This window comes from Halichoerus grypus, chromosome 6 (assembly GCF_964656455.1).
Source record: "Halichoerus grypus chromosome 6, mHalGry1.hap1.1, whole genome shotgun sequence".
Taxonomy (NCBI): Eukaryota; Metazoa; Chordata; class Mammalia; order Carnivora; family Phocidae; genus Halichoerus; species Halichoerus grypus.
Genome location: NC_135717.1, coordinates 15,262,924 through 15,287,375, shown reverse-complemented (window position 1 = coordinate 15,287,375; position 24,452 = coordinate 15,262,924). Strand labels below are relative to the sequence as shown.

The window sequence follows — 24,452 nt, the reverse complement described above, 5'->3', positions numbered from 1 at the left end:
TGATTACTTTTCCTGGTGACTTTCTTGAATAAGTTAAGCTTATAGGAATTAAAAACATCATTGAGAATTAGATTAAGAGTGGTGCCTGGGTTGCTCAGTTGGTTAAGCATCTACCTTTGGCTCAGGTCATGATCCAAAGGTCCTGAGATCGAGCCCCACATTGGGCTCCCTGCTCAGTGGCGAGCCTGCTTCTCCCTCTCCCTCTGTAGCTCCCACTACTTGTGCTCTCTCTCTCTCTGTCAAATAAATAAAATATATATATATATTTTTAAAGAATTAGGTTAAGAGTTTACATGAGAAGAACACTGGCTCTTGTCTTTTAGAGTTAATACAGAGCTGATAAATCCCAAAAGCTTCTGTCATTCATTCAGGATAATTAATTTTCTTTTGAAGGAAACACTGGTATTATTTCAGACACACAGCTGATACACTATCAATAAACTAAGTGTACTTCTCTTGCCTCTCTTATCCAAATGAACTCTGAAAGCAAACATCTTTCAAGTGTGTGTGTGTGTGTGTGTGTGTGTGTGTATGTGTGTTTTACTTTTGGTAAAATTTATCATCTTAACCACTTTTAAGTGCCCAATTCATTAGTGTTAAATATATTCACATGTTGTACAACTAATATCCAGAAGTTTTTAATCTTCCAAAACTGAAACTCCTGTATACCAGTTAACTCCCATTTCCCCCTCACCCCAACCCCTGACAGCGACCATTCTATTTTGTTTGTATGAATTTGATTACTCTAGACTAAGTGGAAGCATATAGTATGTCTTTTTTATAAAAGTGAATATTGTTTAATATTGTTATTTTTTGTTTTACTATTTAAATCATTTTTAAAATTTTTTTAGAAGATTTTATTTATTTATTTGACAGAGAGAGAGACAGCGAGAGAGGGAACACAAGCAGGGGGAGTGGGAGAGGGAGAAGCAGGCTTCCCACGGAGCAGGGAGCCCGACGCGGGGCTTGATCCCAGGATCCTGGGATCATGACCTGAGCCGAAGGCAGATGCTTAACGACTGAGCCACCCAGGCGCCCCCCATTTAAATCATTTTGAAGTGTGCAGTTCATGAGGTATATTCACATTGTTGTACAACCATCACTGCCATCTACTCACAGAACATTTTTCATCTTGCAGTATTGAAACTTTGCACTGGTTAAATAATGACTCTCCACATTCCCTACCTTCTGGCCTGGTAACCACCAATCTGCTTTCTCTCATGAGCTCTGAGTACCTTTTTGAGGGGATCATATAGTATTTGTCCTTTTATGACTGGCTAATTTCATTTACCATAATGTCTGCAAGGTTCGTCCCTATTGTAGCATGTGTCAAATTTTCCTTCCTTTTGAACACTGCATGGTATTTTATATATCCATTTATCTATGGATATATAGCTGAGTTGTTTTCACCTTTTAGCTGTTGTGCATAATGATGTTGCTGTAAACATGAGTAGACAAATATCTCTTTGAAGACTCAGTGTTCAATTCTTTGGAGTATGTACCCAGAAGGCAAATTGCTATTTTTAACTTTTTTTTTTTTTTTTTTAAGATTTTATTGATTTATTTGACAGAGAGAGACACAGCGAGAGAGGGAACACAAGCAGGGGGAGTGGGAGAGTGAGAAGCAGGCTCCCCGCCGAGCAGGAGCCCGATGCGGGGCTCGATCCCAGGACTCTGGGATCATGACCTGAGCCGAAGGCAGAGGCTTAACTGACTGAGCCACCCAGGCGCCCCTATTTTTAACTTTTTGTGGAACTGCCATACTGTTTTCCATAGTGACTACACCATTACTTATCCACAAGCAGTGCATGAGGGTTCCAGTGTCTCCACATCCTTGTCAACACTTGTTTTTTGTTTTTTTGGTAATAGCCATCTTAATGGGTGTGAAGCAGTATCATTGTGGTTTTGTTTTGCATTTGTTTGGTGATGTCAATCATATTTGCAAAAGTTTGTGTGAAATTTTGAAGTCCAACTGTGTATTTCTCTTTTGTTATCTGTGCATTTGTGTCTGTCTAAGAAATTATTGTCAAATCCAATGTCATAGAACTTTTCTACTATAGGTGTTTTTCGAGAGTTTTATACTTTTATGTCTTACGTTTAGATGTTAGATCCATTTTGAATTAATTTTTGTGTGTGGTGTAAAATAAGGATTCACCTTCATTCTTTTACATGTAGATACTCAGTTTTCCCACCACAGTTTGTTGAAAAGATTGTCCTTACCCATTGAATAATGTTGACACCCTTGTCAAAAATCATTTGACCATATATGCGAGAGTTTATTTCTGTTCCATTGGGCTGCATGTCTATCTTTATGCTAATATTACACTGTTTTGATTGCTGTAGTTTTGTAGTAAGTTTTGAAATCAAGAAATGTGACACCTCCAGCTGGATTCCTTTTTAAGATTGTTTGGGTTATTTAAGGTCCCTTGGTATTTTTGTATGGTTTTATATTTCTGCAAAAAATGCTATTGGGATTTTGATAGGGATTATGTTCAATCTGTAGTTTGCTGTGGATAAGTATGGACATCTTAACAATGTTAAGTTTTGCAGTCCCCAAACATGGGATGTCTTTCCGTTTGTGTCTTCTTTAATTTCTTTCAGCAGTATTTTATAGTCTTCGGTGTACAAGTCTTTCACCTCCTTGGTTAAGTTTATTCCTAAGTATTTAATTTTTTTCAGTGCTATTGTAAATGGAATTGTTTTCTTAATTTCTTTTCCAGATTGTTCATTGTTAGTGTATAGAAACAACTGATTTTCATGTGTTGATTTTATATCCTGTAACTTTGCTAAAATTGTGTATCAGTTCTAACATTGTGGAATCTTTAGGTTTTTCTACCTACAACATAATGTTGTCTGTGAACAGAGATAATTTTACTTCTTCTTTTCCAATATGCATGCTTTTATTTCTTTTTCTTATTTAATTCCTCTGGCTAGGACTTCTGGTAGCTTTGTTGAATAGAAGTGGTGAAAGAAGGCATCCTTCTCATGTTTTAGCCTTTCACCACTACGGAGGTGTTGGCTGTGGGTTTTTCATATATGGCCTTTGTTATGTTGAGGTAGGTTCCTTATATTCCAAGTTTTTTGAGTATTTTTATCATGAAAGGGTATGAATTTTATCACAGGCTTTTTCTGCAACAACTGAGATGATTAGGTGGGGCTTTTTCCTTCATTTGTTAATGTGTTATATTACATTGATTTTCACGTGTTGAACAGTTCTTGCATTCCTTGAATTAGTTCGAATTGGTCATTGTGTGTAATCCCTTAATAGGCTGGTTAGGTTAATATTTTGTTGTAGATTTTGCAGCAATATAAGAGCTAGCGGTCTGTAGTTTTCTTGTAGTGTCTTTGTCGGGCTTTGGTATCAGGGCAGTCTTGGCCTCATAAAATGAGTTAGAAAGTGTTCCCTCTGCTTTAATATTTTGGAAGACTTTGAGAAAATTTGGTGTTAATTCTTGGTTGAATGTTTGCTAGAATTCGCCTGTGAAACATCTGGTCCTGGACTTTTCTCTTTTTTTTCAGATTTTAGATTACTGACTAAATCTCCTTATTACTTATAGGTCTATTCAGATTTTCTGTTTCCTCCTCATCCAGTCTTAGTAACTTGTGTGTATCTGGGACTATACATATGTATTTCTGAAGGAAGATTATTTATTTATGTGTTGCCCAAAGTCATTCTTTTTTTTTTTTTAAGATTTTATTTATTTATTTGACAGAGAGACAGCGAGAGAGGGAACACAAGCAGGGGGAGTGGGAGAGGGAGAAGCAGGCTTCCCGCGGAGCAGGGAGCCCGATGCGGGGCTCGATCCCAGGACCTGGAATCATGACCTGAGCCGAAGGCAGACGCTTAACGACTGAGCCACCCAGGCGCCCCTGCCCAAAGTCATTCTTATTCTTTGGTATATTAGAAGCTTTAAGGAGGGTTCACTTTAATGTTAGGGTGGATCATAGAAGATCTTCCTTATCGGAAACCAGTATAAATTATATCAGATTGAACTGGGAAAGTTTCATACCTCCACCTCGCAATGATAGTAACTTCCATTTATTGAGTCCATTTAGTGTTCTGTGCATTTAACATTCTCATTTAATTTTATTTCTCACAGCGGCCTAATGTAGAGTCTACTGCAAATGGGGATATTTGAGTTCATTACTTCAGGTTTCTAGTTTAACTTTTTCCCTTTTGGCTGTCTTTGCTTTTGATTCCTGAATGATAAAGCACTATTATTCTACCTGTTATGATGACATCATTTCATCCTGACTGACCCAAGTAAATCAGTCTGTTACCTCTTGAGTTCTCAGTTTTTCTCCAAACACTTTTAGTGGGGTAGGGGTGTAGTCAGTTGAAATAGTTAGTTTAGTCTAAATGCTTTTTGACCATTAAACCTTTAATACTGATAAAACAGACTTGAAGCACGTTGTGTTTACAATGAAAAGAGCAGTAGCTGAATCCTCACTAGTGTAGCTTTGTTGCCTGCCTTTGGTACAACCTTTATGGTTAATATTTGTGGTGTTTGAAGTAGTGAGGGATGGCTAGTCTTCTTTAATAGCTGAAAATCATTTTAAGAAATGCACATAATCAAGTGCTTCAGAAATTGGAAGATAGCTCTGAGAATAGGCTAACTTCCAATGGAAGTGTTTCTATAGGAAATGAGGGAAATGGAAGGTGAGAAGAGCATTAGGAGAAGTGAGGTTTTGGCTGTTTTATACACACTGACTCACTTAATCCTGATAGCCAACGCAGTGTTGTACAGATGAGTGAAGTGAGGCTCAGAGAAGTTCCATACCTGCCCCAAATCAAGCACAGAGTAAGGGGTAACCCAGTAGTGAATTATTCCAGCTTACCCAAAGTTTCATGTTGTTTTTCTGAGAAAGTTGGTTAGTGTGTGTATCAAGATAGTGGACCCAGTGGGCCCTTTGGTTCTCCTTACTTGGGCATTGACAAGGAACTTTTTCTTCTGGGGAAAAGAACAGCTATTCTCTTCCAATATCCAGGCAAGAGAATTTTTCACTCCCAGAAGTCTTAGAGTCAACGTTGGACTCATATAAATATTTCTTTTAAAATGATTTATCATGGGGGCGCCTGGGTGGCCAGTCGTTGAGTGTGTGCCTTTGGCACAGGTCATGATCCCAGAGTCCTGGGATCAAGCCCCGCATTGGGCTCCCTGCTCAGCGGGGAGCCTGCTTCCTCCTCTCCCACTCCCCCTGCTTGTGTTCCCTCCCTCTCTCTCTGTCAAATAAATAAATAAAAATCTTAAAAAAAAAAAAAGATTTATCATGTCATTAATATACAAGCAGTTCATGTGTATTGTAGAACAGTTCCGTTACCCCCAGAAGTAACCTCATTCTATCTTTTGTAATTAATCCCTTCCCCTGTGCCCAGTGCTTGGCAACTGATCTGTTTTCTCTTCCTATAGTTTTGCCCTTTCCAGAAAATCATATAAATGGAATCATACAGTATATAGCCTTTTGAGTGTGTCTTCTTTCCACTTACATACTGCATTTGTGATTTATCCACATTGTTGTGTATTATTCCTTTTTATTGCTGAGTAGTGTTCCACTATATGGATGTACCACAGTTTGTTTATTCACTCATCAGTTGAAAGACATTGAGATGTTTCCAGCTTTTGGCAATTATGCATAAAGCTACTGTAAGCACCTCATAAAGTTTTGTGTGAGAATAAGTTTAACTCTGTAAGAAATTGCCGAACTCTTTTCTAAAGTGACTGCCGCATTTTGCTTTCTCTCTGGCAATGTAAGAGAGTTCCACTTACTCCATATCCTCACTGGTACTTGGTATTTTTAGTAATTTTTATTTTGCTGTTATATTGGTTTGAAGGGGTATCTCATTGTGGGTTTGTTTTTGTTTTTTTTAAGATTTATTTATTTGAGAGAGAGAGAGAGAGGGAGAGAGCGAGCATGCACGCAAGGGGAGGGTCAGAGGGAGAGAATCCCCAAGCAGACTCCCTGCTGAGTGCAGAGCCCAACACACGGCTCAGTTTTCCCACCAATGAGATCACAACCCAAGCCAAAATCAAGAGTCAGACATTTAACTGACTGAGCCACAGGCAGTGGTTTTTAATTACATTTCCTTAATAATGAATAATGTGGAGCATTTTCTTGTTCTTATTTCATTTATCTTCTTGGATGAAGTGTCTGTTTAAATATTTTGCCCATTATTTTATTGTTTTTTTAATTGCATAGTTTTAAGAATTCTTTATATATTCTGAATATAAGTCCTTTGTTCAGCATGTAATTTGCAGATATTTTCTCCAATTTGTGGTTTGTCTTTTCATTCTCTCTTTTTTAAAGATTTTATTTATTTATTTGAGAGAGAGAAATCACAAGCAGGGGGAGAAGAGGAGAGGGAGAAGTAGCCTCCCCGCTGATCAGGGAGCCCAATGCAGGGCTCCTTCCCAGGACCCTGAGATCATAACCTGAGCCAAATGCAGATGCCCAACTGACTGAGCCACCCAGATGCCCCTGTGTTTTCATTCTCTTAACACTTTCTCAGAGCAGAAGGTTTTGATGGAGTCAAATTTATCTTTTCTTTTTTGTCTTATGCATCCTGCCTTTAACGTTTTATGCAAAAATTCTGCCATATCCAAGGAAGATTTTTCTCATATATTTTCTTCTAGAAATAATCCATTTTGAGTTGATATTGAGGGTATGTTGTGAGATAAAGGTTGAGATTCTTTGTGTGTGTGTGTGTAGATTTCAGTGTTCCAGTACCATTTGTTGAAAACACCATCCTTTCTTTGTTGAATTGCCTTTGCTGTTTTATAAGAAATCTGTTGATTCTGTTACTTCATTCTGTATTATTCTTTTGATCTGTGTGTCTGTTTTTCTGTCAGTACCACTCTGTCTTGATCACTGCAGTTTCATAGTAAGTGTGAAATCAAATAGTAAAAGTTCTTCAACTTTGTTCTTTTTCAAAATTGTTTGGCTTTTCTAGTTCCTTTGCCTTTTTATATAAAAATTTTTAAAGATCTGTTTATTTTAGAGAGAGCAAGAGTGAGCGGGGGCAGGGGAAGGACCGAGGGAGAGAATCTCCAGCAGACTCCCTGCTGAGCAAGGAGCCTGATGTGGGGCTCAGTCCCACAACCCTGAGATCATGACCTCAGCCAAATCCAAGAATTGGACGCTTAACCGACTGAGCCACCCAGGCGCCCCTTATTGTAAATTTTTTAATCAGCATCTAGAACAGATCCTGCTGTTTGGGATTTCATTACATCTATAGATCAGTTTTTGGGGAGAAATGATATCTTATCAATATCGAGTCTTCTAATCCATGAAAACAGTGTATCTCTCCACTTATTTAGGACTTTAATTTCTTTCATCCCTGTTTTTGTAGTTCAGCATACAGGTTATGCACAGTTTGTTAAATTTATATCCGTGAATTTAACAATTTTTGGTACTATTGTAAATAGCACTGATTTCCAGATGTTTGTTGCTAATATAGAGAAATACAGCTAATTTGTCTATATTGATCCTATGCTGTACAGCCTTTCTAAATCCATTTACTAATACCAGGAGCTTTTCTTAGTATGTTCCTTGTGATTTTTCTATGTAGGCATAGTATTTGTGAATACAGAATGTTAAATTTTTTTCAAATCTTTTTGCCTTCATTTCTTTTTCCTGTCTCATGTTCTGGCTAGGACCATGATGTTGATGTATGATGTTCAATAGGAGTGGTAAGAGCAGACATTTTTACCTTGTTCCTGATGTTAGGGGAAGAAGGCTTTCAGTTAATTTACCAGGAAGTATGTTAGCTTAGGTTTTTCATGAATGCCCTTTACCAGGTTTAGGAAGTTCAGTTTGCTGAGATTTTTATCATGACTGGATGTTGATTGTGTCATTTGCTTTTTCTGTGTCTCTTGAGGTGTTCATATGGTTCTTGTTCCTTTAGTCTTTTTGAGGCACCTGGCTGGCTTAGTCCAGTGGAGCATGCAGCTCTTGATCTCGGGGTTGTGAGTTGAAGCCTCATGTTGGGTGTAGAGATTACTTACAAAAATGTAATTAAAAAAATGTGTCTTTTTGCCCGTATCTTTGTGTATTTTGCTTAGTGATAACAATCTGCATACCTAATCATTTACAGTCCAGATAGAGTTAACATTTTACCACTAAGTAAAATATAGGTAAGTCCCTTAACTTCTCCTTTTTATGTTATAATTGTCATATTTATTAGATCTATATCATTGAAAAAGTATTTAGCAGTGTTTTAACTTTTACTTTATATACTTTTACATATTTTAAAGAATTTAGGATAAAAATAGTTTTTTATGTTTACCCAGATTTTTACCACTCATTTTGCTCTTTTTTTTTTTAAGATTTTATTTTATTTATTTATTTATTTGACAGAGAGAGAGAGAGAGAGCGAGGCAGGCAGAGGGAGAGGGAGAAGCAGGTTCCCCATTGAGCAAAGAGCCCAATGCAGGACTCAATCCCAGGACCCTGGGATCATGACCCAAGCCGAAGGCAGATGCTTAACTGACTGAGCCACCCCGGTGCCCCTTGCTCTTCTTTCTGAAGTTCCATGTTTACTTCCTATCATTTACTTTAGCCTGAAAAACTTTCATTAGCATTTCTTTTAGAACAGGTCTGCTGGCTACAAGTTTCCTTGGTTTTCTTTCAACTGAGATTGTTATTTTCTTTCATTCCTGAAGGATAGTGTCAGAGGTTGATTGGTCTTTTCTTTCAGCACTTTAAAGATGTTACTTCAGTGTCTTCTAACTGCCATGGTTTCTGATGAGTAATCTGGTCATGCAGTGTGTTATGTGTTATTTTCTTCTAGCTGCTTTCAGTATTTTTTCTTCTCTCTGGTCTTCAAAAGTCTGATTAGAATTTTGTTTTTCAGTTTACCTTTGCTGAGCTTCTTGATTATGTAAATTTTTGTTTCTTACTAAATTTGTGAAGCTTTGGACCATTATTTTGAAATAATTTTTTCTGCCCCAGTCTCTTTTCTTTCTGGAACTCCAAAGACAACTGTTAGAACTTTAATAGTTCTATCGGTCCCCAAGGCTCTGTTCTCTCTTTATTTTTTTTAGACAAACTTTTTTTTTTTTTAAAGATTTTATTTATTTATTTGACAGAGAGAGACACAGTGAGAGAGGGAACACAAGCAGTGGGGGTGGGAGAGGGAGAAGCGAAGCAGGCTTCCCACTGAGCAGGGAGCCCAATGCGGGGGTCGATCCCAGGCCCCTGGGATCATGACCTGAGCCGAAGGCAGACGACTGAGCCACCCAGGCTCCCCTAGACAAACTTTTTTATTAACATTTCCCAAACAATCTATATGGTTGTCACTCTTAGTTCCTTAATTGGAACATGTTGGACCCTGTTGACACAAAAAGCTTTGGATAATGAGACACAAGTAGGGGATCAGGCACCTGGGGAAAGGAGTGGGAAGAAAGAAAACGATGCATCACTTTTCCTCTAGATCTACTTTTTTTTTTTTTTTAAGATTTATTTATTTGAGAGAGCAGGGAGGGGCAGAGGGAGAGAATCTTTCAAGCACACTCTCTGCTGAGCGTGGAGCCCGATGTGGGGCTCGGTCTCACAGCCCATGAGACCATGGTCCCAGCCTAAACCAAGAGTTGGACACTGAACTGACTGAACCACCTAGGCACACCTTCTCTAGATCTACTTTGATTGTCACATGCAGTTTCATCTAGATGGCACCTTGTCACATGACTGTATTTCTTCCAATCCATGGCTCCTCTGTAGGCTGTTTATCAGTAAACACCACAGAGCAGTTCTGTTTAGTGGAACCTTCTGCAGTGATAGAAATATTCCTCTGGTCTGTCCTATACAGTAGCTTCTAGCCACATGCAGCTGTTGATCATTTGAAATATGACTCGTGCAAAGGAGGAACTGCATTTTTAGTTTAATTTAATTTTATTATTTTTTAAAGATTTTATTAATTTATTTGACAGAGCGAGAGAAAGCACAAGCAGGGAGAGCAGGGGAGGGAGAAGCCGGCTCCCTGCTGAGCAGGGAGCCCGATGCGGGGCTGGATCCCATGACCCTGGGATCATGACCTGAGCCGAAGGCAGATGCTTAACGACTGAGACATCCAGGCGCTCCAGTTTTAGTTAATTTTAATTAAATTTAAGTATTAGTAGCCATATCTAGTCAGTGGCTGGCATTTGGGCAGTGCCATTTTATAATACTTCCTTTTAATTGACTTTATCTCAGAAGCCATAGGCAAAATTCAGTGGCCCTTACAAGTCCTTTGCTGAGTGATTCTGAAGCTTGATACACTGAATTTATCCTGGGGGAAAGGTGGAAAGGCCATCCTCCGATTTGGCAGCTCCTCTTATGCCACCTGTATTCTCCCCACCCTCCTGTGGTGGCTGAGGGTGCTTCTAGCAGCATTGCAACTCTTGAGTCATCAGGCCTTGTCTTTGAAACCTCAGAACTGAGTATCTGGTTAGTTGGGATTCCCAGAAATGTCTGTCACATCAGAGCAGCTGATTCTACCTGAATGAGCCTGTTGGCTGGTTTCTTACTGAGAGGTGAGAGAGTCTGAGAACTTGGTGCCAAAGGCCTTTAGAATCATAAAACCCAATGTCTCCCAGATGTGATACAGGTAATGCCATGGTGTGTGAGATGATTCTAGGTAGTACAATAATATATCTTGATGTGCTATTTTAATTTCATTAGTTAAACTTACTTTAATGTGTACTCTTGAGTTAATATTTGCATGGTATATCATTCTCTGTTTCCTTTGTCTTTTATGATGCTACCTATACCCATTCAATGATACAGTCTGGGAAATGGCATGGGGAGAGTAGATCAGTTTTTTCCCCCCAATTTTTTATTGTGGTAAAATGCATGTAACAAATTTACCATTTGAACCATTTTTTAAAAAGATTTATTTATTTATTTTAGAGGTGGGGAAGGGGCAGAAGGAGAGAGAGAATTCCAAGCAGACTCCCTGTTGGGTGTAGAACCTGACATGGGACTCAGTCTCAAGACCCTGAGATCATGACCTGAGCTGAAATCAGAGTCAGACGTTTAATGACTGAGCCCACCAGGCGCCCCTTAACCATCTTTAAATGAATGTTTGGTGTATTAAATACATTCATAATAACTCTTTTCATCTTGTAAACCTGAAATGCTATAACCTATTAAACAGTAATTCCCCATTTCCCCCATCCACCTCCCTCAGCCTCTGGTTTAACATCCCAAAGATATAACACTCTAATTTGAATTTATACTAGTTTAGCTTCAATAACAAATACAAAAACTCTGCTCTGTTACAGCTTCATCCCCCTCCTTTCAGTTGCTGATATAACAGAATTACATCTTTGTACATTGTGTGCCCCAAAACATAACTCAAAAATATTTTAAATTATCTTAAATTATGTAGAAAGCAAAAAGAAGAGTTACAAGCTGCTATTACAATGATACTAGCTTTTATAATTGCCCACGTGCGGGGGCGCCCAGGTGGCTCAGATGGTTAAGCGTCTGCCTTCGGCTCAGGTCATGGTCCCAGGGTCCTGGGATCAAGTTCCGCGTCGGGCTCCCTGCTCAGCAGGAAGCCTGCTTCTCCTTCTCCCTCTACTGCTCCCCCTGCTTGTACTCTCTCGCTCTCTCTGTTGAATAAATAAATAAAATCTTAAAAAAACATACAGCTTCAATTTACTGTCTAGTATCCTTTCATTTCATACTGCACAACACTGTTGAGTGTTGCTTCCAGGATAGGTCTAGTGGTAACAAACTCCCTCAGCTTTTGTTTACCTGGAAATGTCTTAATTTTTTCTTCAGTTTCAAACAATAGTTTTTTCTGGAAGTAGGATTCTTGCTTGAGTGTTCTTTTTCTTTTAGCACTTGGAATATTTTGGCCCACTGCCTTCTGGCCTTCAAAGTTTCTGATTAGAAATCTGCTGGCAATCTTAATGAGGATCCCTTGATATGACAGATTACTTCCCACTTGCTTCTTTCAAGATTCTGTCATTGTCTTCTAAAAGTTTGATTATAATGTGTCTGTGTGGGTCTCTTTGAGTTCATCTTGGAGTTCATTGAGCTTCTTGGATGTTTGTTTTCAAGTCTTCCATCAAATTTGGGACGTTTTCAGCCTTTTCTTCTTCAGTTATTTTCTCTCCCCCACCCTTCCCTCTTTTTCCTTCTGGGGCTCCCAAAATGCCTATGTTGGTCCACTTCATAGTGTTGCACAGATCCCTTAGGTTCTGTTTACTTTTCTTCAGTCTTTTTTGTTTCTGTTCCTCAGATTCAATAATTTCCATTGTCCTGTCTTGAAGTTTGCTGATTCTTTCTTTTGCCTTGAATGGGCCATACTTTTTCTGGTTCTTTGTATACGTTGTAATTTTTCGTTGAAAACTGGACATTCTTTGGGTCATTACAGAAATCAGATTCTCTTCCTTCCCCAGGATTTGCTGTTTTTTGGTGTTGTTTTGTTTGTTTATTTGTTTGCTTACTCATTTTTGTATTGTTGTAGGCTGTCCTGTGCCAGGGATCAGTGTGAGGTATAAACTCAAGGTCTGTCAGATCTGTTCTGAGCCTGCCCTTTCCCTAGGCATGCACAGTTACTTTCTGATTTTCCCTGAATATGAAGTTGTTTTAGAGTGTTCTAGCCTTTAGTATCTGCGCTTTAGGAAAGAAGGGGAAAATGAAGAGTGGCAAAAAAAGGACCCTGGCCTTTTAAATCTTCCCATAGTCACTTGAGCTGTAGTGAGGGGCTTGTGGCACGGGGGAAAGTGCAGCAGTGGCCACTGCCCTTTCCCTGCACCTCTCATCAGAAACAGCAACAGTGATTAGGGCACAGGCCTTTGGGAGGACAGGTTCTTTTTTTGCCCTCTCTGGCTTCAGGAAGCTGTATGCAAGCTGCTTCGGGAACATGTGCACAGCTGCCTACAAATGGAATTGGAGGATGGTATACTAAAATTGACCAAAACTAACTTTAGTTTACCTTCCAAGCCTTACCCTGAAAGTTGCAGGCCTTTAAGAGGCTCTAGAATTCCAAAATAGTTACATCAGACAGACTCTATCAGTGCAGTTATGATCTAGATGGAGAGACAGATTCCTGGTGCCTTCTACTTTGCCACTTTTCCAGAATCTTCTCTGTTCTTTTTCCTTTTTTTTTTTAAATTAAGACTTTATATTTTTAGATCACTTTTACGTTAACAGCAAAATTAAGGGGAGGATAGAGATTTCCCATATACCCCCTCCCCATCAGATGCACAGCCTCCCCCTTTATCAACATCCCCCATCAGATTGGTAAATATGTTACAATCAGTGAACCTCCATTGACATATCATTATTACCCAAAGTCCATGGTTTACATTGTGGTTCATTCTTAGAATTGCACATTCTGTGAATTTGGACGAAGGTATAATAACGTGTATCTACTGTTGTAGTATCATATGGAGTGTTTTCACTGACCTGGAAATCCTCTGTGTTCTACTTGTTAATCCCTCCCTCCCACACACAACCCCTGGTAACCACTGATCTTTTTACTGTCTCCATAGTTCGCCTTCTTCAGGATGTCATGTAGTTGGAATCATACAGTATGTAGTCTTTTTCAGATTGTCTTCTTTCACTTAGTAATATGCATTTTAAACTTCCTCCGTGTCTTTTTATGGTTTCATAGCTCATTTCTTTTTAACACTAAATAATATTCCATTGTCTGAAGGTACTGTAGTTTGTGTGTCCATTATCCAGTAAAGGACATCTTGGTTGCTTCCAAGTTTGGGTAGTTATCAAAAAAAACCTAGTTTAAACATTTGTGTGCAGGGTTTTTTGTCAATGTAAGTTTTCAGCTCCTTTGGGTAAATACCAAGGAGTGCAGTTGCTGGATCACATGGTAAGAGTATGTCTAGTTTTGTAAGAGACCACCAGATGGCTGTATCATTTTGCATGCCCCCATCAATGAATTAGAGTTTCTGTTGGCTTCAGTCCTCACCAGCATTTGGTGATGTTAGTGTTCTGGATTTTGGCCATTCTTATAGGTGTATAATGGTATCTTGTTTTGTTGTTGTTGTTGTTTCTAAGATTTTATTTATTTATTTGCCAGAGAGAGAGAGAGCTCGCCTGTGCGTGCAAGCAGGGGAGGGGCAGGCAGAGGGAGAAGCAGGCTTCCCGCTGAGCAAGGAGCCTGACATGGGACTCTGTCCCAGGAGCCTGGGATCATGACCTGAGCTGAAGGCAGAGGCTTAACCAACTGAGCCACCCAGGCATCCCAGTGGTATCTTGTTTTAATTTGCATTTTCCTAATAACATAAAATACCAAGCATCTTTTCACATGCTTCTTTGCCATCTGTATATCTTTTTTTTTTTTTAAGATTTTATTTATTTGAGAGAGAGAGCATGAGCGTGTGGGGAGGGGCAGAGGGACAGGCAGACTCCCCACTGAGTGGGAAGCCCCATGCGGGGCTGGATCCCAGGACCCTGGGATCATGACCTGAGCCGAAGGCAGACGCTTAACCGACTGAGCCATCCAGGCACCCCCCCCGCCTTTGTTGTTCAAACAATTTCCGTTGATCTATCTATAAATTCACAGACTCTTTTGTCTGTCATCTCCATTTTGTTAATAAGCCCAGCCAGTGAATTTTTTTATTTCATATGTTATGTTTTTTAGTTCTAAAATTTCCATTTGTTTATTATTTATAATTTCTGACTCCTGAGAAATTATATTATTCCACTCATTTCAAGAATATTGTTATAGTAGCTACTTTAATGTCTTTGATAATTTCAACATATGGGTTATTGTAGGTTTGGTATCTGTTGATTATCTTTTCCCTTGAGAATGAGTTGTATTTTCTTTCTTTCCATTGAGGTAATTTTAAATTATATCTTGGACCCTTTGAATATTATATTGTTTATCTGGATCCTGTTAAAAGCCTCTGGTTAATGTTGCTTTTTTTTGTTTCTTTTAGCAGTCAGTCAACCCAGTTAGGTTCACACCTCAAGTCTCTTGCCTTCCATGGGCAAGATTTCAATGTCAGTTTAGTTTTTAAAACCTTTGATCTGCATCTTTGGATCTTTTTTGCAAATGAGACTGGAGTGGTGGTCTAACATGTTCACTTCTCAGTGTGTTTGCTGAGTCTTTTTGGTTTTTGTTGTTTGGGGGCTGTTCTGCACATGAATAGCTCAAGCTGAACCTAGGGTTTGTGCTGATTGATGCTCAAATTTAGGGGAATCTCCTCCTCTAGCCCACCTCTCTGGGGTTGCCCCTTTACTCTTTGACCCACTTGAGCCCCCACTTTTGGTTCTCTGGCCACAAGTACTGGATTTTTTCCAAAGATTTAGCTGCCCACACGTACGGTTGTTACTGGTGCCCCTTGGGGCAAAGCAAGGAGGGAAAAGTGGAAAAAAGATATTACTTGGCACTCCGGACCACCAAGACTCTCTTTATGGCTACACTCACTGCCAGGGCTCCCTAGGGAGCTGCCCTTGAGCTGTGAGTTTCATCCAGATTTCCAGGTCTCAGGGGCCCCTTTCCCCAGTCTTCTGGCTGGAAAGATGAAATTTCTGTTGGAGTTTTAGCTGCCTGTTGGAACTCCTGCCTTAGCCTTGCTGTGGCCTGAGGATCCCAGCTGTGAGAGAAAAGAGAAAACAAAGCAAAAGAAACTCACATCCATCCCCCACACTAACTAGTTCTTCAGGTTTATTTCCCTCCCCAGTCCACCTACTTTTATATACTTTTCAGTCCTTTTATATTCAGAGTCCTCAGGTTATTCCTTTTGTATTTAGTCCTGGGGGGGGTTTGTTACAGTCAGCAGAAAGATTGGCTTTAGTGGTCTCACTCTTATCTTACGTACAACATAAGTCCTAATAGTTGGTTTTTAAGAGCTCTTAGTATTTGTCTGGTCTGCTGTATTGCTTCCCAATCCCTACATGTTTCCTGCTACAAATATGCACCTGGCTACCATTCGAGAAACACACAAATGGGGTGTCTGGCTGATTCAGTCAGTAGAGCATGAGACTCTTGATCTTCGGGTTGTGGGTGCAAGCCCCACGTTGGGCATAGAGTTTAATTTAAAAAAGAAAGAAAGAAAAAGAAACCCACAAATGAGAATGGTCTTACAAGCTGATTCATGATTGGCCATAATCTATGTAAATTTAAAGCAGATTGTAATATTCAGAGAAGTTCCTTTTTTCCATTTGTGATCCTAAATTTGAGGATTTGTAAATTTCTTTGTGACTTTTTGGTGCCTATTTTTCATTAAATGGTTGATTTCTGGGACAGATCACGTGCCAGGGTTTTTACACAGGTTGTCCATGACTGCCAGAAGCAAAAGCTGCAGGCGGTGTTGTTCTACAAACAACCAGTAGAGGGGGCTGGCAGGCTTCTTTCTCTGTTGAGGCCTGGCTTCTCCATTGCAGCCCATTGGCTTTCCTTGGCCTCGGTACCTATGATCCAGGGGCTGCTTGCAATATGCCATCAAGACCTGGACCATCTTGTACTAGCCAGTGCGATAAAAGACAAGAATCACGTTTATAACAGAAACTGCTGAAGTGCTCTTTAATCCTTATATCTACATATCCCCTAAGAAAGATTTTCTCTAGCATCCTCTCAGGGAGAGGAGATTCAAGATAATAGCCCTTAAATGGTCCAGTTCTCATGGTGCAAACTGGAACTTTATTAATTTGCTTAAATTAGGTCCTTGAGGTATAGTAGGAACTTCATAGCTTTATTCAGCAAAATGGTAGTATTGAGACTCAACTCGAAGGCACTTGAACACTTAAGTCCTGTTATTTTTCTATAGTATGTTCATTCCCCAAAGCATTTGGTTCTTTAATCATTTAATTTTTGCTTGAGGCATTTAGTTCTTAACTGCAGCCTGCCTTACAGCCCCGGCTCTCATCCTGAGATCTCCTCCCTAAGATGTACAACTATGTTTGCCAGGAATAGAGGACCTGCCTTTGAGACCCAGCTTAGATAGGTTTGTAAATAACTTTGAGTCCCTAAAAGGGACTCTTCTGTACACAGATTACGCTTGGGATTTGGCACCATATTTGGGATGTACTTCTAGAGCCAACAAAGCTCAGAGAAGATGGATGGGTTGTCAGGTTTCCCTACTATCTGGCGTGTGGTTACCCTGTCTGCTTTCAGAGCATGGAATCCTGCCCCAGGTCTCCCCAGTGTTCAACAGTTGTCTCTTTGTACTTTTCCTGAAAGTCAGTCCTGCCTAACTCTTTCTTTAATCTATCCTCCAGCTTTGTCTCTGTTTGGGGGATACAAAGATGAATACAATGTAAGTGCTATGGTAGGAGGGTCATAGTGGAGAGACACTGAAGTGTCAGAATTTGAGTATATCATTTTGTCTCTGGGAGGTTGACACTGGGTTTTAATGTAAAGGAAGAGTCAGCCAGGTGCAGGTGAGTTTGTTCTCTCTGAGCAGAGGGAACATGATGTGCTACGGCACAGAATCAAGAAGTAGCCTGATGCTTCTCTGTGCAGTGTTTAGTTTCGTTTAATTGGGATATAAGTGCATAGGGAAAGCAAAGGCATACGAACCTAGAGAGATTGACAAATACCAGATTTCAGGGTGTTCTGGAGACTGAACTAAGGAAATTCAAATTCATATCAAAACCTGTGGGGACAATGGGAGGATTACAAGCAGGATAATGAGGTGGCCAGATTTTCATCTTCTAAAAGATACTTTATTTGGGGCGCCTGGGTGGCTCAGTCGTTAAGCGTCTGCCTTCGGTTCAGGTCATGATCCCAGGGTCCTGGGATCGAGCCCCGCATCGGGCTCCCTGCTCGGCGGGAAGCCTGCTTCTCCCTCTCCCACTCCCCCTGCTTGTGTTCCCTCTCTCGCTGTCTCTCTCTGTCAAATAAATAAAATCTTTTAAAAAAAAAAAAAAGATACTTTATTTGTAAGTGAAAGTAGGTTTAAGAAGTGGCAGACCCCTGGGGATCGAGGCCGTTGTCCTCTAACCAAGCAGAATTATGGCTTATAGAAATGGGGAGGAGGGGATGGATATCTTGAAAGAAACAATCTTTAAAAAAAGAAACAAACAGTTACTAATTCTCAGTGACTTGATTCTGGCAGTGGGTAAGAGGGAGGAGTCAAGGGTGACCCTCAGGCTTCTGGCCCGGGTGTTTGCCTCTTTACCAAGATGAGAAGTTGAGAGAATGGAGCTGGTGTGTAGGAAAGGATAGTCAGATCACTTTGGGATGTGTTGGACTTGAGGTGTGTCTGAGGTGTTTAGGAGGAGATATCTAGGCGGCAGTTGGTTACAGAGATCTGGAGCTTAGGTCACATAGCATGAAAACATGGACTTCTTGCCTGAAACCTATAGTAGCGGATGAGATTGTGAGGTTTGGATGAGGAACTCAGTAAGGGGGGTCGGAAGGTGAAAGATGGCACCATGGGAATGCTACAGAAGCAAGCAGCAGAAGAATAAGCCTGGAAAGAGATGAAGGACTAGTCGGATAAGAGAATCAGGAAAGAATGGTGTTGTGGAAGCCGCAGGGGTAGATAGTTTTAAGGAGTGATCAACATTGTCAGATATCACAGAGACAGGGTCGAACAGGACCGAGAAACATCCACTAGAGTTGTCCACATGAAGTCACCGGGCCCTATGCCAAGAAGAGTTTTGGTGATCAGTTGGGGCAGGATCTAAAGTGCAGTGAGTTGAAAAGTAAAGGGGAGATAGTAGAGACAATAAAAATAGGCTTGATTATGAAGTGAGGGGAATGTTTGTAACCCCCGCCCCCTCAAACCAGAGCCTGCAGTGAGTGTGGTTCTGTGATTTTGCTCCTGCAGTGCTCAGCTCCTTGAATGTGGGAGCAGAGAACTTGGCTGGTTTGACTCCAAGTGGGCTTTTTGAGGGAGCAGCTGTGAGTGTTTTTGTTGCTAGAAGACTTTCAAGATCCTTTTGTTTAAGTGTAGGAACATTTCCAACAGTTCAGAGCCTAGCAGGATAATGACCGGTCAATGAACTGAGTTCCATTGTTAGATTGATTTGTAGCAGAGATGCTCATTTATTCAGCTATATTTTTTCTCTATTCCTGCTCTTTCTCTATTCTTTATTCATACTGTTGGGTAATGATGGTTAAAATAAATAATTTTATTTAGAATGAGGGTTCATATTTTCCAGCTCAGTTGGATCTTTAAAACTGCTTTGGGGGCGCCTGGCTGGCTCAGTTGGTTAAGCATCTGATTTTGGTTCAGGTCAAGATCTCAGGGTCCTGGGGTCAAGATCTCAGGGTCCTGGGGGTCAAGTCCCGCGTCAGGCTCCTTGCTCAGTAGGGTGTCTCTCCCTCTGCCTGCAGCTCCCCCTGCTTGTGCGCTCTCTGACAAATAAATAAAAATCTTAAAAAAAAAAAAAAAGGATCTCAGGATCCTGGGATTGAGCCCAGCAATGGGCTCCTCCCTCTCCTTTTCTCTCTCTCACAAACAAACAAACCTGCTTGCTGGTCTTATTCCTGGTCCCATCCTAACCTCCCAGATGGTAACTTCACTTCTGCTTCACTGAGAAAATTATCCAAAATGAACTCCTTTCCCTTCATATCCCTTCAGATTTGCTCCCCGCCCCCACCCCCGCCACATTGCTGTGGTCTCAGTGGAACATGATGAGCCTCTTTGCTGAAACTTTGCACTTTTGTTTTTCTGAGGGTCTTTTTCCCTTTCTCCCCTATAATTTCAGTCTTTCCTCAGCTGATCTCCTTAGCTGGCAAACATGCTCCACTGTCCCTCCAGAACCTACCCTCCTCAGGCTGTAATTGCTCTTTTACTTTTCTACCTGTCAAGAGGTTATTTTGGTCTGTGATGCTGAGCAGAACCAGACCCATAACCACTGTGAGCAGGCAAGGTCAGTATCTAACACGGCCAGTCTACCGGGTGCAGCCTTGCGGGCGTCCAGTGTACCCTCAGACCTCGTGTCTTCTCGGGCTCCGCCTGTGCTCACGCTCCATCTGCCTACTCAGAGCTCTGTTATCTGAGCTTGGTGCATCCACAGGCTGCCCCAGTCCCTGCCACATCAGCTGCTTTCCCTCGCACCTCACTGTATCTTCCCAGGGCCTAGACTGGGGCTTTTGGCCCTTTAGGTTCCACAATCCCTGTGGCTTCTTAACCACTTGGTCCCATTTGTCCACCTGGTTCAGCAGTGCTGGTGGAAGGAGGGTATTTTGCAGGTACCAGATTCAGAGCTGGGGCTACTGGCAGCACTCCTCCTCCACCCCCAGGATGCCTTCCCAGGGCTGCTCAGCCTACAGTCACGCAGGAAGTCAGTGTCCTTGGAACCCAGTGGAAGGGGAACCTCTTCATGGGTGGCTTAGATGGTAGCTCCAGGATCTGGTGAGGAACCAGACCACCAGTGCTGGGAAAGACATCACGTACCTTTGGCACTGTCACAGTTCAGCTGCTTTCGTCCTGTCAACCTCACGTTTCACTTCAGAAACCTCTTGTGGGGTCTTTCTGGTGCCCAAACTTTTGGACACTTTTCAAATTTAATGAGACACCATATTATGGTAATCAGTATCTCCCTGGAGCATTTTGATGTAGGGGAGGTAGCCATTCATAAACTAATGTAGGCGAAGCAGCCCCAAGGATCTTCCTTAAATTCCTCCGGAATTATACTATACCATACAGGTCTTTGCTTTTAGTAATGAAATATCAAATTAGGCTTGGAGGGAACTTTCATCTTCCTAAGAATTAAAGTTGCCAAATTACTCTGATTGGTCTTTAGTCTCCTTTAAGTCTTTGATTTATAGTACATGTCATAAGTAAAACGCTTTAGTTGTCTGACTTTGCCTTTCCATCTTTTGCCCCATGTCCCACCCTCAAACCTTGTCTTCTATTCCCTCCTGACATTCTCCATTGAATCAGAGTTGTGGGACAGGCCAATCAGACTAACTTCCTTCTCTCCTTGCACATCTCCCCGCGTGCTGTCTTTCAACTAGTCTTTCACAAGGATCCTCTGAAACCCCTTTGGTACCCTAAGCACAGACCCCATTGCTTCTGCTTTTGCATCTGCCTCTTAGACCCTCCTCATAGGTTGTTTCATCAGACATGAGCCAAACCTAAATTTGCTTTGGTGCTAGAAAAACTGAGGTTCAGTTGAACAAAGAACATCAATACAAACTGTACTGAAAATAAGTTTGTTTAAAATCTGAGGGGCAGTGAGGAGGATGCCTTTCAAAAGCCTTTCAAAATCCTTTCAAAAGGATGCCTTTCAAAAGTCAAAAAACTTTAGAGTCAAATAAAGAGGAATTTTCACATCAAAATTTGGTTGCCATGTGTTGTCAGCCTGCCTGATGCAGCCACTCATGGCTCCCAAGAATTTCTAAGCTGGGTTAATGGGGTCATATTGTGAATGCCTCACCTCCAAGTGATTTGAGTCCAGTGAAATCTCATTAGGGTTAAGAATGTTTGGGATCCTTAGTACTTTGATTTTTGTTTTCGGAAATTGGGCTTTATCTTATAATTTCAGTTCATCTAAATGTTGTGTTCTGTACATGTGGTGTTTGGCTATGCCATTGATTATTATGGAAATTCTCTATTGTATGTTTCTCTTTGCACTGTGGTGCACTTGTGGATTTTTTATACTCAAAATGTAGAATAAAGACTTTTGAAGATTTTAATAAAGTGGTGAGACTACATTACAGAAAAAATAAAGGTTATTTTCTCCACAATCAATCCCCAGTCCCCACAGTCCAGTTGTCACCATCACTGTCATCCCATCAAACTACTTGCACAGGCCACTGGTGCCCTCTTTTTTGGCAAATCCAGTGACTTCTATACTGTCAACCTACTTTCCTGCCCTTCAGCATGACATTGTTGCTAATACCCTCTTCCCAGAGCTTTTCCTCTCTTGATTTCCCTAACACCACTCTCCTAGGTTTTCTTTGCCTCTTTTTGCTCCTCCTTCACCACCTTCTCTCTCAGACCCCTGACTGGAGGTGCTTTATGGTGCCCTGTCCTGGGTCTTCGCTTACTCTGTAGTTGGTCTGTGGACTGTGATATCCACTCCCATGGTTTTGTAAAACTCCTTGCTAATACATCCAGCTCTGGTCTTTTTCTTTAGTTCTAGGTCACACTAGAACTAAAACTAGACAAATGGCTGAACAGAGATCTCTTCGTTGTTCCAAAAGCACCACAAACTCGAATTCAGATTTCAAGTAATATATTGTTCCCAAACAGGCTGAAAACCTGACACTGAGCCCTGACTCTTCTCTTCCTTCGCCCTGTCCCCACCCAACTGAGGCGTCAGGTCCTGTTGACTGTACCTGAGGGTGACCAGGAGCATTTCACATGTCCAGCCTCTGATTGCCAGCCCTGCCTCATTTTTTCTTACCTGAGAGCATATCACTCCTTTCCTTGGTTGCTTTTAGGTGTCCGCAGAGTCACGTGCAGCCTTGTAGTTGGAGCCTGTGTGGTCTTGTCCTGATGACTCAGCTTCATGTCCCACAGCCTCTCATGCAGCCATTGCCTAAAACTCCGTAGTTTTTGTTCTTCTGGTCTTTTACTTAGGCTGTTCCTGCCCTGCCTGTCCATTCCTCCATCGTTTTGCCTAGAAAACCCTTCAGGGCCCAGTGCAAGGGTTTCCTCCTCTGTGAAGTCATCTTTGAGTCTAGAGTAAATGTTTGGGGGATTGTGAGGAGTAGAACTTAACTACAAGTGCCTTCCTGATGACTGCCATTTGTGGAGAAATAGCTTTGTGACAGTCATCATTTTGAATACTGAATACTAGAAGCAGATGGTTAAGAACATGAGCTTTGAAGCTTTGATGGCCGAGTCCCAGCTCTGCCATTTACTAGCTGTGTAACCTTGGGCAAGTTATTTACCATCTCAGCGTTGATTAAGTCTGAGGGTTCAATGTGCCTGCCATATGGGAAGTGAGCAATAAATGGTAGCTGCTGGCACTATAAATGGAAAGATGTTCATCCCTCCTAACCCCCTGGTGAGATATTAAGTTCTGTTATCATTCCTGTTTTACAGATGGTGAGACCGAGGCATAGGGAGGCTGGCTCATGTGCTGCTTCCCCAGATGCGGCTGTGGGCCTGTGGCTCATTCATCTGTTTATTTCAGAATGTCTTTAAGCTCAATAAATATTTACTGAGTTGAACTGAAAGGTGAATGTGGAGCTCCCAGGTCAGACTGAGAGGGGGAACTTAGAAATTGTCACCTGCACAGGGGTGGTAACTGAATATGTTCTTTTTTTCTTTTAAGTCCTATATCACCTTGGAGAGTCCGCACATTTCAGCCACCCCTTTAGCAATGAGCTAGATATTGCCTTGTGACAGGTGATAATTATTGCCTTCAACTGTTACTTACATGTTTGTTAAAATTTGCTTGTATTTGTCTTCTTTCCCCAACTGGATTGTGAACTCTGTGGGCAGAGGACTGTGTCTTATACCTCTATACATTAGCCCCCTGCCCCCTTCTAGTCCTGGTTTTTGTTTCGAAGATAACAAGTCAAAATCTGACGTTTAATATTAATCTCAAAAAGGAATTCTCAGCCATTTCTAAGTGATACCAACCAACCAAGATTATTTTATTAATCTTTACTTTCTATAATCTGGATTAAGAAAATGTTATTTTCTTCATATTTTTCAGATAAAATTTATTAAAACTGCACCTCTACTATTTGTTATATTTCTTTTAATCCATACCTCTGTTGTTTTTAGGATTCTAATGCACATTTATACCCTCTAAGAGTCTCTGACATAGGCTCTCCTATTCCCATTCTCTCATTTTACAGTTGAAGAAACTGAAGGCCATGTTCTAGCTGGTTCTCCCATTTGTTATCTGACACAGTGTTCTCTAAACAGCTTGGTCAAGACTCAGGATTGTGAAGGGAGTTAAGAGTTTAAAATGCTTTGTACTTTTCTTTTGACAGAGCCGAAAAGCTTCAGCTGCTGAATCACAGGCCTATGACTGCTGTTGAGATCCAGCTGGTGAGTGAAGGAGGCTTGAACGTGAGGGGATTGGTTTCTGGATCTGAGAGGGAGGAAGGGTAATAAAGACTGAGAACAGACAAGGCTGGAACTGCCGTTTCTTGAAAAGACTGCCCGACTACCCCCTTTTCTTCAGTGAAAGGAGACCTCACCAGTTTGATCCTAGTTAGTATAGACTTAGAGAAAGTAGAAGACTAGAGGAAATTTAGTTCCTTCCTTAGGGTTTGGGCCTGCGTCTCAGCAGCTCTTTGTCTCCCTTGATGTCCTGCCCCATTCTGGCCATTGCTTTCCTGCAGGGGTTATTGCCAACCAGATGTTGCATGAAAACAGTAGACTCACCATGACTCTGGCAGAATTTCTCCTCCCCGACTCCCACCCTTCGACCCTACTCTTCCTGTTTCTGTTCTTGGCTCACAGAGCACAAATGCACTTCCCCCCATGCTCTCTTTCTCACTCAGCCTCCTGGCCCAGTCTCCCAAGCCAGACACCTGGAAGTCATTCCCTGCCTTTGATCTCAGATGCATTAGTCCCCAGGTTCTGTTGCTTCTGTCTTCCCTTGTTCTCTCTACTCTCCCTGCTGCACTG

At 41.2% G+C, this 24,452-nt stretch overlaps 1 protein-coding gene and 1 pseudogene across 4 annotated transcripts in view; both read left to right on the top strand.

Moving 5' to 3' along the window:
- CRCP (CGRP receptor component) overlaps positions 1-24,452 on the top strand; it is a 52,428-nt gene that overhangs the window by 21,203 nt on the left and 6,773 nt on the right. For all 4 annotated transcript variants that reach the window (XM_036115275.2, XM_078074527.1, XM_078074528.1 and 1 more), the window contains one exon: positions 23,810-23,867. In XM_036115275.2, coding sequence (XP_035971168.1) covers positions 23,810-23,867 — 58 coding nt within the window. The remainder of the gene's footprint in view (positions 1-23,809; positions 23,868-24,452) is intronic.
- Positions 3,859-23,798, top strand: LOC144382226 (DAZ-associated protein 2 pseudogene; annotated as a pseudogene).